A 17,488-nucleotide genomic window follows, 5' to 3' on the forward strand; every position below is an offset into this window, starting at 1 on the left:
CATAAAATAAATCTTTAATAGTTAGGATTTGGTCTTATATCTTACAGTGTGTTTAAGTATCTTCCAAACCGATTAAAAACAATGTACAGTCCAAAAGAAAGCTGGACAAAAGAATTGAACAGAGTCTTTATGTAAAAGGATAGTTTATAAGGTCAAAAACACATATGAGAAGGTACGTCATCTCACCAGCCATCAGGGAAATGCAAATTAAAGCCATGACTCACACACTGGGGTGGCTGAAGGAAAAAAGATGAAAAACATCAAATCCGGGAAAGGATGGAGAGCAATTAGCACTTAAATAGGAAAACAAGTCTACAAATGTGTTCAGTCAAGGGTGCTTATGCAAGAACACTCACTGCGCCATCAGAACATCAGAACAAGGTGACTGTTCGAGGAGGCACGTGGGATTGGATGTGGTCAGGAATGATTTGGTTTTATTCTGCATTTGAGTTCCTTAATAATGTGAGTATGATTCATGCATGAATCATACTCCTAATTGTAAGAAGCATTAAAAAGAATAAGCCATATTTCAATGTAACACAAAATTGTAAAAAGGAGCCATACTGAGGTGCGCAAGCTGAGGAAATTACATCTTCCCACACTCGTCCTCTGCTCCCTGTTGACTCTCACATCATTGCTAGGTGTGTGTACTGAGCAGACACTTCCTGGTTTCCAGCAGTAGCCTGGCAGTGTTCATTTGTCTCTGTCCTTCTCCTGGGTAATTGCTTTCTGGGGTGAGGGGCCTGGGGTCAGCGTGACTCAGCCGTGGTGTGGCATTGCTGTTGCCTGGAACTGGTTTGGGCTGGGGCTGTTTGACAGCTGATGTATGTATGATAGGGAGAAGCTTCCTGCTCTAATAAACGGTATACCAGAACCAACAATGCCCCTGCGGTTGTTGTGTCTGGATTTTGATGGAGGACTTTTGCAGCCATCTCAGGACTGTGAATGAACCAGCAGGACGTTTATCCAGTGTGTTGCTAGGAAACAAACAATGGAGAATAGAAATGGCAGAATAGAAAGGTGGAAAGAACCGGTGTACCCACCCACCCAACATAGACAATAGTAAATTAAAAACATTTTCTAAGAGATCACACAATTTATACTCCCACAAACAGTGTGAACCTGTTTCTATTTTCCCGTGTTCACCAAGGCTTTCTTTGTTTAGTATTTAAATCCGCTTAGATGGAGGTAAAAGCTTTTGTAGTTTAACATTTGCATTTGACTATTAACAGGGCTGTAGTATCAGGTTTACTGTTTTGTTTACTGAACATGTTTCTTTTTTCTTATTTATGGTACTCGAAATTGTTGATTTTGTGTGACAGGCACGTTCTCATGCGCATTCCTTGTTGTTGGTTTTTTTTGTTGTTGTTGTTGTTTGTTTGTTTTTTAACCCTTGATTATAATGTCACTTGTGTACAGATTTAAATTTTTCTGTTATCACATCCGTCTGTCTTTCCTTTTGCCTTCTGAATTTTATATTATGCTTAGAAGGTCATGCTCCCACCTACAGCTGTGAAAAATTAGTCTTAAAGTCTTCCTGAGGCTCTTTTTTTTTTATCTTGAAGAAAAACATTTAGGTCATAGATGCATCTAGAATTTATTGTGTGTTTCACTAAAGGGATGCAGGGAGCTGCTATAAATCTCTCTTCCTTGTAGACACAGTTCTCCCAGTGCCCCAGACATAGTCATGTGTGCTTGCCACAGTGGGGTGCTTAGCATACCCTTCACTGCTCAGTGGACCCATGTCTTAGGCCCATCAGCCATGTTCTCTGGAGTCAGTTGCCTGTTTCTAGTTCCACAGGCTTAACTGCTGTGTAGAATATACAGAATTACTCCAGATGGGGAAATTCCTGTGTTTATTGCTTTCCAATTTTTTCCCCCAAATATTGACTCTTTCAGATGAACTTTAGAATTAACTGTCTTGTCCATGGTTGAATTTTGATTGGGATTGTTGAGTATATAGATTAATTTGGGGAGACTTGACATGTTTACAATATTAGACCTTGAGATTCAGCAACATGGTACATATTTCCATCTATTCAGATTTTCTTTTACATATTTAAGTAGTTTTACAATACTTAGTTTGCAGATTTTTAAAAAAGTTATTCTACCTATTTAAAATACCTGCTGTTTGAGCTGGAGAGATGGTCCAGCAGTCAAGACCATGGAGGTCCAGAAGGATCCAAGTTCTGTTCCTAGTACCCAAATAAGGCAGCTAACAACTGCCTGTAACTCCTGCTCTAGGGAAATCTGATGCTTTTGACCTATGGGGGTACAAACATATGCATATATACAAATGATTAAAAATCTTAAAAAAGTAATACTTACTATTAAAAAGAAGCATGTTTTATTTTGTGTTTTTGTTGGTTATTGCAAATATATAGAACTATTACCATTGATGTCAGCACTTCTCAAAAGGCTAAATTTACATAGCAAATAATTAAATCTTATGGGAAAATTGATGCTTGAGTGGACTGGTTTCTAAGCACAGATATAAGATATTTATAAATTGTATTCCAAATGAATCGTTAGACTCACAGTGTGATCCTGAGGTCTGGTTGATCTTGGCTTCTCCTCTCTCCTCCCTCTCCCAGGTTATCATTAACTTGGTGGACCAGGCTGGACGGGAGAAGGTTATCGGCGATGCCTACCTGAGGCAGGTGCTGCTCTTCAACAACTCCCAGCTCACCTACGTCTCCTTCGACTTCCACGAACACTGGTAAGGCGTCTTCCTGAGAGGCAGCCGCTGCTAAAGGGGCTTCACCTTCTCTGTTCTTACCTGGGAAGGAGAAGCCCCTTCCTCCCTGCTCAGAAGGGAGAGATGTAATGTTTGCTTGCTGTTAAGGGTTCGGGGGCTTTGGCCAGGCCTTTGAGTAAGCTGTTGCTGAAGTATTTAGTCTTTCTGTTCCAAAATGTATCGGGAACTTGTTCTGGTTTGGGCTTTGATCACAGCCACCGAAGGATGTACAGAACATTCATGGCAGAGGTAGTAGAATGTCCTTCTCCTGCTGGCTGTCTTCACTGTGAGCCACTCCTGTCCCTCTGGATAAACTCCTAGTGCGCTCTGGTTGATCAGTGACAAGTGAATCGTGTTGCTGACACCTTTCATTTAAATGTATTCTGAAGGCAGGCACTGCAGACCTCATTCTGCCTGTGAATTTGCCTGGGCTGTAAAGAGTTGTGGAGAAAGAGGCATCTGTGTGTAATGCTTCAGTGTATTTGTATGTGTGCTTTCAAGTGCAAATTTGCTATAGAATTCCCTAATATACAGTAGTACTAAAATCATATATATGTGGTAACAGTTCTTTTTAAGATTTCTGAGCTACTTTAAAGATCCCAAGGGGCTGGCAAGATGGCTCAGTGGGTAAAGATGCCTGCTGCCAAGCCTGTTGATTTGAATTTGATCCCTAAAAAAATCTATATGGTAGAGAGAACCAACTCCTGAAAGTTGTCCTCTGACCTCAACATGTACACACCATTGCTTGTGTTCCCCACACCCCAAACATACATACACACAGAATAAATAAATACAATGTGATTTAAATGAAAAGCTAATATCTTAAGGGTGTTATTTTTGTTTGTTTTGTTGTTGTTGTTGTTTGAGATAGGGTCTCACTTCATAGCCTGGCTGGCCTCAAACTCACAGAGTTGTTTCTGCCTCTCAAATGCTGGGATTAAGGGTGTGTACCCCCATTCTCAGCTTCCCTTTGTCTTAATGGTACTGGGGACTGAAGCCTGTGCATGCTAGGCGAGTGCTCTACCACTAAGCTACACCCCAGCCCCCTTTATCCTAAGTAAATTAAAAAATAATTCTGTTATAATACTAAAGATTGGTTTTTGTTTGTTTTTTGGGGGAATGGCTTTTAGCCGAGGAATGAAGTTTGAGAATGTTCAAACCCTAACGGATGCCATTTACGACATTATTCTTGACATGAAGTGGTGTTGGTATGTATTTGTATTTGTTACTTTCCTGTACCTCTGAAGAGACACTGTGACCAAGGCAACTTATTAAAAACAAACAAACAAAACCCACTTAATTTGAAACTCATGGTTCCAGAGGGTTAGAGTCCATGACCATCATAGCAGGGAGCATGGCAGCAGGCAGGCAGGCAAGCATACAGTACTGGAGCAGGAGCTGAGAGCTCACATCAGAGCCACAAGCACAAGGCAGAGAGAGGGGGCAGCTAACTGGGAATGGCATGGGCTTTTGAAACCTTAAAGCCACCTAGTGACACGCCTCCTCCAATAAGGCCACACCTCCTCATCCTTCCCAAACAGTTCCACTAACTGGAACCAAACATTCAAATCTATGAGCCTATGGAGCTGTTCTCATTCAAAGCACCTCACTATGTCATAATAAGTTGTTTTGATCTTGGTCTGTGAAATCATGTGTTCATCTAGTACAAGTGAACATCAACACGGCAGCATTATGCTGACAGCTCAGTTTCCTTCCTTTTTGTGAGGGTCACCACCAGGTAGTGCTGCCCGTGGATAGGGAACAGTGTTAGGTGGCTGGGAAATGAAGTAGAACGTTGCTGCCATGCTGAAAGGACTTAAGCTTGTCCCTCTGACTCTGTGGCTTCCATTTTGCCTCCCTCTTTTGCCACCTCATTTGGGAAGGAAAGCTTAAAGGTATTCATTCAGCTTTTAGGCATCTTGAAATTAACAGAGAGAAGGGAAAGATGCCAGGCTCCAGGAGGTAGATGTAAGGAGGGGGGAAGGTCTTAAAGGCCAGGAGAGAACACTTGATTAGATGTTAAGACTACACGGGTGGCCTGAGAAATTAGAGGGCAGAGGCTTGCTGCACAACTCCATGGCAGGTGGAAAGCCGATTAGTGGGTTTTAGTGGTCCCACTTGGAGTTGGGAAGGCAGGAACAAGATGGTATTTAAAGTGTCTCCTGGTTTATAATCATGTGCAAACGCACTGCCTGTGGTTGTGGGAGCTCTGCCATCTCTAGAGGGAGGGAAGCCGCTGGTTCTCTCAGTTGCTCATATGTTGGCTTTTGAGATCTCAAATGAGCGTGATAATCCTTCACTAAGTTCTCTGTACCTCAACAGTGAAGTCTGCAGAGCACTCGGGACTGCCTGCCGTATGAGGCTGTGCCTACACAGTTGCCAGTTAATGCTGCTGCTGCTGCCGCTGCCATATTTTTAAGAGTTGAATTTCTTGAAAACATTTTTGAAGTTGTAAATTAATCTCGTGCTTCTTTTAACAAGGGTTGATCAAGCTGGGGTAATCTGTAAACAAGAAGGAATTTTCCGAGTTAATTGCATGGACTGCCTGGATCGCACCAACGTGGTCCAAGCTGCAATCGCACGAGTGGTCATGGAGCATCAGGTAACCTGGAGTCCATTTGATTCTAAAGATTCACTTTAAAATGGCTTACACTTCGTGTGTGAGGACATAGTGAAACATCTTTTTAAAGTTCAAATATTTTGTGATGGGATTAAAGATGTGTACCACCACATCTGCCAGTTCTCTATGTTTTCAAAAGTGTCTGAGATGGGCATGATGGCACACTTCTGTTCTCTCAGCACTCAGGAGCCTGAGTCAAGAGGATTCAGAACTCCAGGCAAGCCTGGCATACATAGCAAGACTGTCTTAAAAAATAAAGTCTGAGGGAACCATGAGGTGGGTCAGTGGGTAAAGCATTTGCCACCAAGTCTAAAAACGTGAGTTTGATCTCTGGGACACACATGGGGGAAGGAGAGAACACACACACACACACACACACACACACACCCCTCTATAGTTAAAGAAATAAAGTCTGAAAACACTCCTTTTATACAAGGGTCCTAAGTTATAGATCAGCTTGTTTTCTTTTTCTATAGTGACATTTCATGCTATTGTTTCTCATACATCATTTACCCACCAATGTGTTTACTTTAGCTTAAAAAACTAGGTGTGATGCCCCCAGAGCAGCCACTACCTGTGAAATGCAATCGGATCTACCAGATAATGTGGGCTAACAATGGTGACTCTATCAGCAGACAGTATGCTGGGACAGCTGCTCTGAAGGTAACGTCTGTAGCAGGCATTGTGGATCATTTTCTCTGAGGTTCAAAACCAACTTTGTTTTTGATTAAAAAGGTGCCTTGGCTCAGATGATAAGTCTTTGTACTTGATTTCTTTCTGGAATGTCTGACTCTTGCAGAGCAAGAGGTGGCCTGTGTGGACCTGAGTGGGGAGTATACCATTTCTGGAGAAGGCTGCTCTTTCTGAGGTCCCGTGTTGCTACATCTTCCATTTTTCAAGGGAATCTGGAAATCTGAAATTTTGTGTGCATTTACTTTATTTTATTTTGAGACAGGGTCTTACTGTGTAGCCCTGGTTGTCTTCAATTTCACTCTGTAGTCCTAGCCACCCTCAAACAGAGATCCTCCTGTTTCTGCCTCCCTGTGCACAGCCAGGCTGTGCATTTATCTTAAAACTATATACAAACAAAACATGTCTTAATCCTGGGATGCTTTTGTCTTCTCTGAGTGTGAATCTTAAGTCTGCCTCTTAGGAAGAATGACCTTGGGCAAGTCACTTATCTGTTTGGCCCCACTAGTTATCCAGTGGAAATACTAGGCCAGCTGTCACAGATCATTATCAGATATGTGGGCGTGGACTGTTTCCTGACACACAGTTTGTACTGAGGAATACTTTATTAGTTTTTCTTGTTATAAATTGAGTTTTTTGAAGAGGCTACAGAACTATTCTTCATAGACCCTTAAATGTAAATACAGTTGCTGGCAACCGAATTCTCAGTGTGTGGGTATGCTTTATGGGCAGTAGAAAGTGGTTGAGTGTTTAAATTAGGTTTATGTTGACTTCTCTTCAAGATACTGTTTTCATCTAGGACCATATCTCTTCTAACAAAGTGTAGCTTGCTTGGTAGAGCACTGGCCTAGATTGTGTGAGGCCTGGAGTCGATTCCTAGCAAAACCCAAGCCAAACAAAGTAAGTTGGACCAAGGGCTCAGCAGACATCAGCTTGTCTAGGTTCTGGTTGAGTAATAAATATAAAAGTTTGTTTTGTTTTTATGACAGGGCCTCTGTGTAGGCCATACTGGTGCTGTCCACCCTCAGCGGGAATGACAGAAGTGAGCCATCTCCTCTGGCTCCACGTATGTCTGTGTGACTTTATGTGCATCACATACATTTAGGGACCTGAGGAAGCCATGGATGTCAGATCCCCTGGTACTGGAGTTACAGACAGTTGGGAGCCATCTGAATTAGGTGTTGGGAACTAAACCCAGGTCCTCTGCAAGTCCTCTTCACTACTGAGCCAGCCTCCAGAAAGCATTTTTAATAATTAAGGAAAGCAAGCTTTAGAATTCCTTCCCCAGGCACTCCCTCATTTCCTCCCTTTGGAGTCCACATGCATGCCTTTCCTTCTGTACTACAGAGACTCCTTGAACGCGGGCGGGTGTTGGCAGCAAAATTGTCAGTTTTAGGAAATGGCCAGTGTCCTAAAACTTTCTGTGAAAAGGCCCCATGGCCAAGGCACTTCTGATAAAAGGAAGTAGTTATTGGGGCTGGTTTACAGTTTCAGAAGGTGGTTCTGTTACCATCATGGCGGGAAGCACGGCAGCAGGCATGGTGCTGGAGAAGTAGCTGAGAGCTACATCCTGATCCACAGGCAGAGAGAGACTGGGCCTGGCGGGGGCTTTTGAAATCTCAAAGCCCACTTCGAGCGGCACACTTTCTCCAGCCAGGCTGGAGGAGCACTGCCTTTCTTTGGGATGGTCTTGTATAAAAATAGGGCTGGAACAGGACAAGAGGCTGTGCCTCCTTTGTTTGTGAGTCACTTTAAGTCACTACCTCTCTACTCATGGGTATGGTGGTGCCTATCTCTAATCCTAGCTCTTGGGATGTGGAGGCAGGAGGATCAAGAATTCAAGGTCATTCTTGGCTACAGAGTAAGGCCAATCTGGGCTACATGAGGCCGTCTCAAATCCCTTCTTCTCCCCTCAAAACTTTAGTTTTGATTTTATACCAGTGTGAGCCTTGAAAAACATTTGTCTATCTTTTTGGTATTTGTTATATAATTGGTTTTGACTTAGAAGTTCTACAAGTGGCCAGGAATGGCTTTGTGCTAGAGGCCATCTAACTGAAGGCTTGATGCCATAAATAAATATTACATATAGATATTTAGCATGCTTAGATCAGAGGCAATTACTAGTACATATTTTAACTACAATATTTATGACTCTTTAAAGTCATGATTTGGAAGCCTATGGAGTTCTTGTCTTGAACTGAAAGTCCCAAATGAATTTTGAGAGCATTCTTCCATTTGAATAAATGTCCACAATTGCCTTTGCTTTGCTAGGGAGACTTCACCAGGACGGGAGAGAGGAAGTTGGCAGGAGTTATGAAAGATGGAGTCAACTCGGCAAATAGGTACTACCTCAGTCGCTTCAAGGATGCCTATAGGCAAGCCGTGATAGGTAAGGAGCAGAAAGGCCCTCTCTCCTTAACTTTCCTTCCGCAGTCCCTTCCGAGAGGGATACTTTATGGAATTCAGCTTCTTGTATTTACCGTGTTCTGTAATGTACTTGTGATTCTGTATTGAGCATCTTATCTAATATGTCAAATTCAAATTTTCACAGGCAGTGAAAATTTCACTTGACAGTGTTTTTGGCTGGAGCAACAAAGGAAACATCTAATTCCATTTGTATTATTCAGTTTGTTACTCAAGTAATAGAAAAACAGGATTGAAGCCCCCAGTGTGTGGGATGCAGTACCCCCAAACCTCAACATGTACAATCTCCATAATGAAGCTCCCAGTGTGTGGGATGCAGTACCCCCAAACCTCAACATGTACAATCTCCATAATGCGTTTGTTTTCCTGTTGCTCAAGCCATGTAAACAGGTGGTTTCCTTTTCCTGTTAGTCATGTATCATACAACTACATCATTATTTTCCATAAGCATGATTTAACAGGGTGTTAAGGTACCACATTTACAGGTTACCCCAACCAACTCGCTACTTTGTAGAAGAGAAAATGGGAAGGTAGATTACCCATAAGAGTCCTGCATTAACATGTTCATTTAATTTACAAGAAAATGTCAGTTTACAGGAGGAAAGTGCAAGTAGTGTTCTGGGTTGGAGCCAAATATGCCATGGGTGATCTGTGGACATCTCTTCCTTTCATCCAATTATTTTAGCACATGTGAAATAACCCTGGCCAGATACCAAGTCGGAATTGGAGAAGTCTAATGTAAAAAGTTGCATTCAGAACTGGGTTGTAACTCAGTTGGCAAATATGAGGCCCTGGGTTTAATCTCCATAAACAAAACAAAAAAGTTTGATTTATTTGCCGGAAATGCATAGTGTGATTAGAGTTGGATCTTTTAAGACAAGATCTCATCCTGTAGTCCTGGCTGTCCTGGAACTCACTATATAGATAAGGCTGGTCTCAAACTCAGAGATCCCCCTGCCTGTGTCTGAGTGCTGGGATTGAAGGCGTGCACCACATCTGGCTGAGATTTGAATTTTAGTAGTATATTTAAAGGGGAAAAGAGGTCTCTTCCTTTCATTAGTGAATGTACCTGTTTGTTATGTCACTAGAACCTGGGCTGTGTGCTGGCCTCAGTTCAGCTGTCTGTCTTGGTCTCCTCACAGTTGAGAGAGAGGCCAGTAGCAATAGAAGCTTATTGAGTTGTTTGATGAGGTCAGTAGCTGGCAGACCTTCTTTCCCATAAGCTGCCTTAGATCTCAGTGTCCAAGATATCTTCATAGGGAATGGACTCATAATGGTTTATTAAAGCTTTAGCTACATACCCCATCAGAAGGAAGTTAGTTCATTTATTAAGATTTTTGCTTGTTTTAAAGTTGGATTGGCTTTGTATTGCTGAGTGGTTAGGAGTTCTTTATGTATTAAGTATGCAAAGCTCCACAATGTGTTTGTGGACTTCTTCACTCTCATGAGGATGTCTTTTGAAATGCAATTTGTTTTTAATTTGAAAAACTCAAATTTCATTGAAAAAAAATCACATACACAGAGTAACTTCTGATTCATTTTAAGATCTCTTCCAGTTAGCCTTATCCCTGCTTGTCAGTTTCCACTGAGTCCACACTAACTAAAGATGTATTCACAGTAGGCAGAAAGCTGGCCCCTCATTAACAGGTGGACAGCAGCTTTCACTCAGGATTAAGTGATGCCTATGACTTCAACAACCAAGCTGGCTTCTCACGAGACCTAGAAGGCCAGTTCCTTCATCATCAGGCACACCCTAGGATCTGCATTAGGTCCATGCAGACTGCATTAGGCTCACCTGCAGCCTCCTGAGCAGCGCCCTCTTCCCTAGGATGTGTCAGCAGAGGGGGCTTCCTGCAGTAGAAGCTGCTTCTTCCTTAGCACCACATGCTCTCTACATGTCATCTACTCCAACTGGTCTGTGCCCCGTGGGATTACATTCCCTGTTGCTCAGAGTACCATCTTCCCATTAGGTACTAGTGTGACCAATCAGAACTTATCACTCAAGTCTGCAGGGTTTGTAACGTTCACATCTGAGATGAGGTCCAGCTTGAGAGATTCATCTTCATGTGCAATAGAGAGACTCCCAGGAGCTGGGGAGCAATAAATAAGGCCTGTAAGAAAAGTGCACAGGACTACACACAGTACAGAGCAGGAGGTGGTTGGTTAGGAAGATGCCCCAGGTCACCAGGCCCCAGGAGGACGTATCTGAAGCCAGGAAAAGCCCAGTCTTCTCACCCATGAAATGTTTCCAGAAACACAAAACTTTGTCATTTTGATGACACCCAATTTAGTTTTGCTTTTGGTTTCCAGTCTAAAAAATTGAGCCTACATTCATGTGGGAAAGATTTCTGCTTCTACTTTCTTTTATGCTTCTGTTGTTGTAGGTGGTAGGTTCTCTTTTGTTTTCTAAAAGATGGTTAGTAAAGCTAAGATGATGATAGTATTAACGCTTCTGCCCTAGATTTGATGCAAGGCATTCCAGTGACAGAAGATCTGTATTCCATCTTTACCAAGGAGAAAGAGCATGAAGCTTTGCACAGGGAAAGCCAGAGAAGCCACCAAGAACTCATCAGCCAGCTCTTACAGAGTTACATGAAGTTGCTGCTGCCGGGTGATGAGAAGTTCCATGGGGGTTGGGCCCTAATTGACTGTGACCCCAGGTGAGCTGGAGTGGGGGGGGTCTAAGGACTCACCTTGCTTAAGGTTCTGGGGTTGATAAGTTTGTTACCATTGACACTGGCAGTTGTCCATAACGTGTGGACCTGATTACATCAAGCATAGTAGTTTTAGTGCAAGGCATACTCACATTTGGTGCAGAATTAAGGGGATACTGAAAAAAAAAATCACTCATGAAAGAAGCATTTAGATATGATACTTGAGTTAAAAATTCAGGCCTGAAATGGTGACTCACACATGTAATTTCAGCACTTGGGAGGCTGAGGCAGGGGGATTGCTTGAGTTCCAGGACAGCCTGGGCTATAGACTGAAGTCTTTTCTCAAAAAGTGAAATAAAACAGAAAAACATTCAAATAGATCAGCTGCATCATCACTTTAAAGAACACTCAAAACTGGGTGTTTTTGTTTTTTAAAAAAAATGTCAAGTAGGAATTGGCTGATTTACTCTATGAAAGTCCAGGACCACTTTATACCAATAAAAATAACAAGCACCATTGTACCTCTGAACAAAAAAACATATGTGTGCCTCAATATAGGAAGCTGGACTCTCAAGATAAAGGGTACAAGAGGACCCACAAGACTAGCTGCACACCGACCAGCTACATTTGTTAAATACTCAATGGCAGTAACTATACCCGTGTGCTCACAGACATACATGCAGGCAACACACACATATACACAAAACTAAAACTTGAAAATAAATTGTAAATAATGGTAACAATAATTTGCTGGCTTAGTTAAAACAGTGGTAGAACAAGGTAGTGCCTAGTATTAGGTCTTTAAGAAGCTGCTCAAGTCTGGACCCGTAGATCAGTTGGTGGAGGCTTCCCTCACACTCAGGAAGCCCTGGGTTCGCCCACTTGCACCTCAAGCCTATGATCCAGCACTTGGAAGATGGAGGCAGGAGGGTCAGAAGGTGACGGCTCTCCACAGAGTCACAGTGGTTGTGAATTTTCAGCTGTCACTTACCTGAGGGACCCAGTAGCTTCTGTCTCCACTTGTAACCAGCAGGGAGGGGTCAGCCTCCTCTTCTCCCACCCTTCCCCTACGCTTAGCAATTACATGCACTACTTCTTCTTTTCCCCTTTTTTGAGACAGTGTTTCTCTGTGTAGCCTTGGCTGTCCTGGAAATCTCTATGTAGACCAGGATGGTCTCGAACTCACAGAGATCCTCTTGCCTCTACCTCTCAAGTTCTGGGATTCTTTGATACCATGCGTGACTTACTCCCTACTCTGTAATAGCAGTAAAATTTGCTTTTCTGATTAATAGGGAGCCGGTGAGTGTCTTCTGCACATCTGTGACTACAGTTCTTGATCAAAAATAACTTGTTAATAATAACATGCTAGATAGTGAGGGTCTGAACATCCTTTTTCTCTATACTTGGTCTGGATAGATGGAGTAATTCCCCCAAAGCAGGTTCCACTTTCTCTTCATTGGAAGTTGAAATACACAGATCATTGAGTTGCCAGATTTTCACCAAATGCTTCTCCCTCCCAAGCACCTCATTTACATTGGGTCCTGAGACGCAAGCTTTAAATTTAGGTTCATCTGGGTCTGTCCTTATTGCTGCCTAGTCTGTAGGTGCTAACCTAGCCCATGGCTATGTATCTGACCATCAAGGAGGTTGACTCCATATAGGAATTAAGCTCCAGGGTCCTTTGTGTGCCTTGCTGTGTGCCCCTGGGTCTCAGGCAGACCTTTCTGCTGAATTTTTGTTTCTTGAGAATAAGCCATAGCCTTTGGTGGCTTCTTAAAGACCCACACCAGGCTTTTATTGTTTCACATTGATTTTCATAAAACCAGTTGTCAGGCATAAATATAGACTTCTTTATGTTTTTGTTTTTTGAGACAGGGTTTTTCTGTCCCGGAACTCTCTCTGTAGACCAGGCTGGCCTCAAACTCACAGAGATCCTCCTTGTGCCTCCTGAGGGCTGGGATTAAAGGTTTGTGCCACCATGGCGTGGCCAAAAAATGTACCTTTTCTTCTTATCCATTAGGTGTGGGCCTCTGGTTGGATATCCTGGCTAGTTCTAGTTCATCATTAGATTTACTTCTCTGCCTGATAGAATGTTTTGTCTTCTAATTCTTCCATGGTTGGTCAGTCACCAAAAAGGATGAAGTGAGTATGCTTTTCCTGCTCCACTGGACAAAGCTCCTAGTGTTACTCTCTTCTCCCTCAGGGACACAAGTGTAAGTCAGAGTGCTTGTGCTCGCCAGCTGTTCAGCACAAAGAATCTGCCTCAGGTCTAAGATGGAGGTGTATTGGGGAACTCCATTGCTATCCAGGGCAAAAGGGATGTCTGAAAGAACTGTGTGCTGCTGCTGCTCAGGAGGTGACCGTAGAGCCAAGGGTCAGAGAAGCCACAGACTTGGCCTCCTCTGTGACACCCACAGTGGCCAAGACTTGATACTGTCCACTCAGGTCCCAGAAGGTTCTCCTCTAGGTTGATCATATTAGACTGGCTGCATTTTATAAGTGGTTCCAGTTTGTGGCCATTTAGCAGCTCCTCCCCCCCTTCTTTCACTGTTTCTGCTTTGTTAGAAACTGTTTTCTTTGAAGTTCTGGGATAGAAAGACGGATGGAGGACATGGTGAGGCTGTTTTGGAACCAGTAGCTCCTTAGGTCACATTTTGACTGTTGGCTTGAATAGGGTGAATGCTCGTCTTCCTTTTTGAGATAGGACCTTATGTATCCCAAGCTGGTCTCCAACTCATTTTATAGTAGATGACTGAATTTCTGACCCTCCTGCCTCCCATTTCCCAGGGGTTGGGACTACAGGCATGTATAACTAAATGCATTGAACTGAGGGCTCCTTGAATGTTAGGCAAGCATCTGCCACCTGGGCTAGATACAGCCCCAACCCTGTGTTGTTCTCCCCTCCCCCTCCCGTCCTCTCTTTCCCATACAGGGTCTTTCTGTGTAGCTCTGGCACTCTGACCCTCCTCTCTGCCTCCCCAGTGCTGGGATTAAAGGTGTGTGCCGCCCTGCCCGGCTTGTTTTCCTTTTTTTTATGGGAGGTGTTTAATCACCTGGTGGCTCACCACAGTCAGGGCTTCTTTGCAGGCTCAGGTTTTCCGTATGAGTGCGGCTTAGGAAGGAGTCCTGCTGTGGTTTCCAGCTCTCTCTTGTGCCTGTTCTTCTGGACAAAAGCCCCTTACCAGCTTCACATCTTGTTCTGGTGGATCACTCTCCATGGAGATGCCAACTGGAGGACTCAGTTGCTATCATCTTAGCAGACAAGCCTTTCTAATACTCTTGTCTGCTGTCTTGTGGCTGTCAGTTGTGACTTTTTCAGTTCCTTTAAATATGCCACTGGTATTTTTCTTTCATCTAAGGGTGTACATGTGTGGTTTCCCCTTTCTCTTCACAAGAAACATACTCTGGGCATCTTACTATAGAATCATTGTATATTTGCTAACTGAATGCAGCTAGGGATCCCAAACCGTTGGGTGCCTGGGGGAGGATCAGGTAGCTCTGGGCGCGCTAGCACAATGCTTTAATTCCAGCTCTGAGAGGCAGAGGCAGGCGATCTTGGTGATTTTGAGACCAGCCTGATTTACCTACCGAGTTTGTTACACAGTGTGATGTTACCAAAAATGTGTATTGTGTGTGTGTGTGTGTGTGTGTGTGTGTGTGTGTGTGTGTGAGAAAGAGAGAGCGCGCACAAGAGCGAGCGTGAGAGCGAGCTAGAGCGTGTGAGTGAGAGCGAGAGCGCGCGCACGCGAGAGAGCCCAAGTAGGACTGTTTCGGTGTGAAAGATGGAACTCAGGTCTCCAGGCTTGTGTGTCAAGTGCCTGTTCCAGTGAATTCACTGCCACACCGTTTGTCATTTTGTCCTTGAGCTACATTAGGTTTTCTCAAGACCAGGGCTAGGATTCTGGTCTGGGGAGTAAGCCAGGACCGCCAATTCAGGAGTGAGTTGTCTTTATATAAATATTTGATGTCTTATTTTTTATGCTACTGTGTTTTTATTTTTGAACTACTGTAGTAGTGCGTTATCCTGAAGACCATTTCGGCAGCTCCTCCGATGTTGCCGCATTCACTGCCTTGTCAGTAGCGTAAACTGTTGTGGAAAGCTGTTTACTAGCGCCTTATGCAGAGGCGGCCAGAAGCGGCCGTGGGAATTGTCCAGCGCGGCGCGGCACCGTGCCGCGCGCGGCACCAGGTGCCGCGCACCGCATCTGCTCTGTGCGCAGTGCGGCAGCGCTGCGCTCAGTCGGCCTCCCAGTCCGTCCCTGCAGACACCAGACCGGAGCAGCTCTCCTGGACTTTTCTCCTGCCTGCCTGCGCTCTGCCTGACAGCCGGACTTTGGTGACTGCAGAGAGGAGACTTAGATTTGGAAGGAACTAGGAGACCTGCGGACGCATCCCCGAGCACCTGCGGAACTGCCGAGACTGCCCTCTGCACCTGCTCCGCTGCCCTCGGCAGGGATTATTTGCCGGTCAGCAGGGTGTTGCTGGTCAGCAGGAGCGGGGCAACGGCAACAGTAGGAACGCTCCGTCGGGTTGCAGCTGAGGCACAAGCCGAAAGCCCCCTCATCCCCAGATCCACGGGCCGGGCCGGGGTCTGTGCTCTAGCCGAGGGCGCGAGATGCGCAAAATGCAATGCGCACGCGCACTGGCATCCAGCCGCAGCGGAAGTGGGCGTGCCTGGAGAAAGCTTCACAGCGCCATTCTCTGCAGACGCGAGGTGCGGTGCAGACAGAAGATGCCGCGCTCTCATCGGCCGCCGCCCCCTGCGCCTCGCGCACCGGCTGCCAACGCTGCGGAGCCCAAGTCGGATGGTGTTCTCGCCATGACTTTTAAGATTTTCCTCCTTTTTGCAGGACTTATGGTTAAAGTACCTGTGGGGCTGTATTTTTCTTGTAAATTACTTCTTTTCCAAAGCCTGATGTTAATGTCCCCGGAAGACAGCGCCTTTTATGCGACCATTGTCTCCGTGGTTGGGCTGCATGTGGTTTTGGCAATTTTTGTTTTTATAGTGTGGAAGGAAGGTTTGCCACAGTGGCGGGAAAGCAAAAATGATTAGGGCAGCAGCGAGGAGCTGCGATGCTGGGGGAGGGGGGTAAATAAGGGGTTTTTCTTTTTCTTTCTTGTTCGTATCAAACGTGCTGGGTTTTTTTCTTTTTTTTTTTAAGGGTAGGGGGTGGGTGTGTGGGCAGGGGGATTATATACTGCACCGAAGACTGCAGTAAAAATGGGGTGGGTGGGGAAAAGGCCGACAACATTCGACCGCTTGTTTCGTGCCAAATGCTTTTAGATAAGGACATAATGTTTTTGACTGTTGTAAATACTAACTCTAGAATAGGCAGCCAAGATGGAAGTAACACTGTAATTAGATGTTTTTTTTCGTATAAACATTGTGTCGTGATGTAATTTTTGTGGTGTGGTGTGGCGTGGCGTGGCTCAGCTCAAGCAGCAGTTTTCATAATGCAGTAAGTATCCATGCGAAAAGCTCAATTCCTTTACTGTATCATTCTGCGTCATTTTCTGCGAAGCTGCCAGCATCGCTGAATTTAATGTTCTCTTACTCAGATACTGGCTGCCAGAATCAGTCCGTGTTTTATTAGGTGCTTCCGTGCTAGTTCATTCATTGAGGTCTTAAGTGTAGGTGAAAACTGAGGAATTCATTTAAAAATTAAAGCTGTTGGATTTAGGTTGCGACAAGGTGGTGCTGATGGAGAACAGAGAAGGTTTTGGTAAAGCCATCTTTCTCTGCAGTACCTCTAACAATGACCTCATTCTTGGGCAAATTGTTTAGTGGCTCAAGTTCCATCTTCAATCGATATTTCTTATTTGGTTTTTTGTTTGTTGTGTGCTACTGCTTTCATAGAACTAGCAGATGGGTTTGAAATCCTAAAGCAGGAATATCTTGCCGTGGAATCTAAAAACCAGCCATCAGAGTGCAGCTTTATCAATTTGGCTGGAAAAGGCTTCTCATGCCAGATTAGAAATTAGGTTAAAAATTTCATGTGAGTTTGGAGTATGCCTGCTTGTTGACTATTTATATTACTCCTTGGCCATTTTCTTATTAGAAAACCTGCAAGATGTGCATTTTACTGATGTCTTTAGTGGTTTAATAGTGGTTTAAGGTTCAATGCTCACCTGAATTATAGTCTGTTTTGGTATTTGGAATGGGGGAAATGCGACAAAACGGCCTTGGGCAGTGTTTACTGATTCACTGGAAGCCAAGGGAAATCTATACTGAGAAAAATGGAGTGTCTTGCCTTACTCCATGTTCACAACTGTTTCATTTATCTAAGACTCTTTCAAAATAGCTGTTTTCTAGTAGTGCAAAAATATCCTTGGTGTCTAGTATGCTATTTTGAACACTGGCAA

The 17,488-nt window shown here is 44.1% G+C and overlaps 1 protein-coding gene across 3 annotated transcripts in view; it reads left to right on the forward strand.

Moving 5' to 3' along the window:
* The window catches only part of Inpp5f (inositol polyphosphate-5-phosphatase F), a 95,549-nt gene that overhangs the window by 71,858 nt on the left and 6,203 nt on the right, over window positions 1-17,488 (forward strand). For 2 of the 3 annotated variants that reach the window (XM_036194738.1, XM_036194749.1), the window contains 6 exons: window positions 2,595-2,719; window positions 3,868-3,945; window positions 5,219-5,339; window positions 5,892-6,020; window positions 8,319-8,436; window positions 10,933-11,131. In XM_036194738.1, the coding sequence (XP_036050631.1) occupies window positions 2,595-2,719; window positions 3,868-3,945; window positions 5,219-5,339; window positions 5,892-6,020; window positions 8,319-8,436; window positions 10,933-11,131 (770 nt within the window). Of the gene's footprint in view, window positions 1-2,594; window positions 2,720-3,867; window positions 3,946-5,218; window positions 5,340-5,891; window positions 6,021-8,318; window positions 8,437-10,932; window positions 11,132-16,319; window positions 16,585-17,488 lie in introns of those variants that run through there. The other variant, XM_036194757.1, reaches the window with a different exon arrangement.

This window comes from Onychomys torridus, chromosome 1 (genome assembly GCF_903995425.1).
Source record: "Onychomys torridus chromosome 1, mOncTor1.1, whole genome shotgun sequence".
In the NCBI taxonomy this organism is placed as follows: domain Eukaryota; kingdom Metazoa; phylum Chordata; class Mammalia; order Rodentia; family Cricetidae; genus Onychomys; species Onychomys torridus.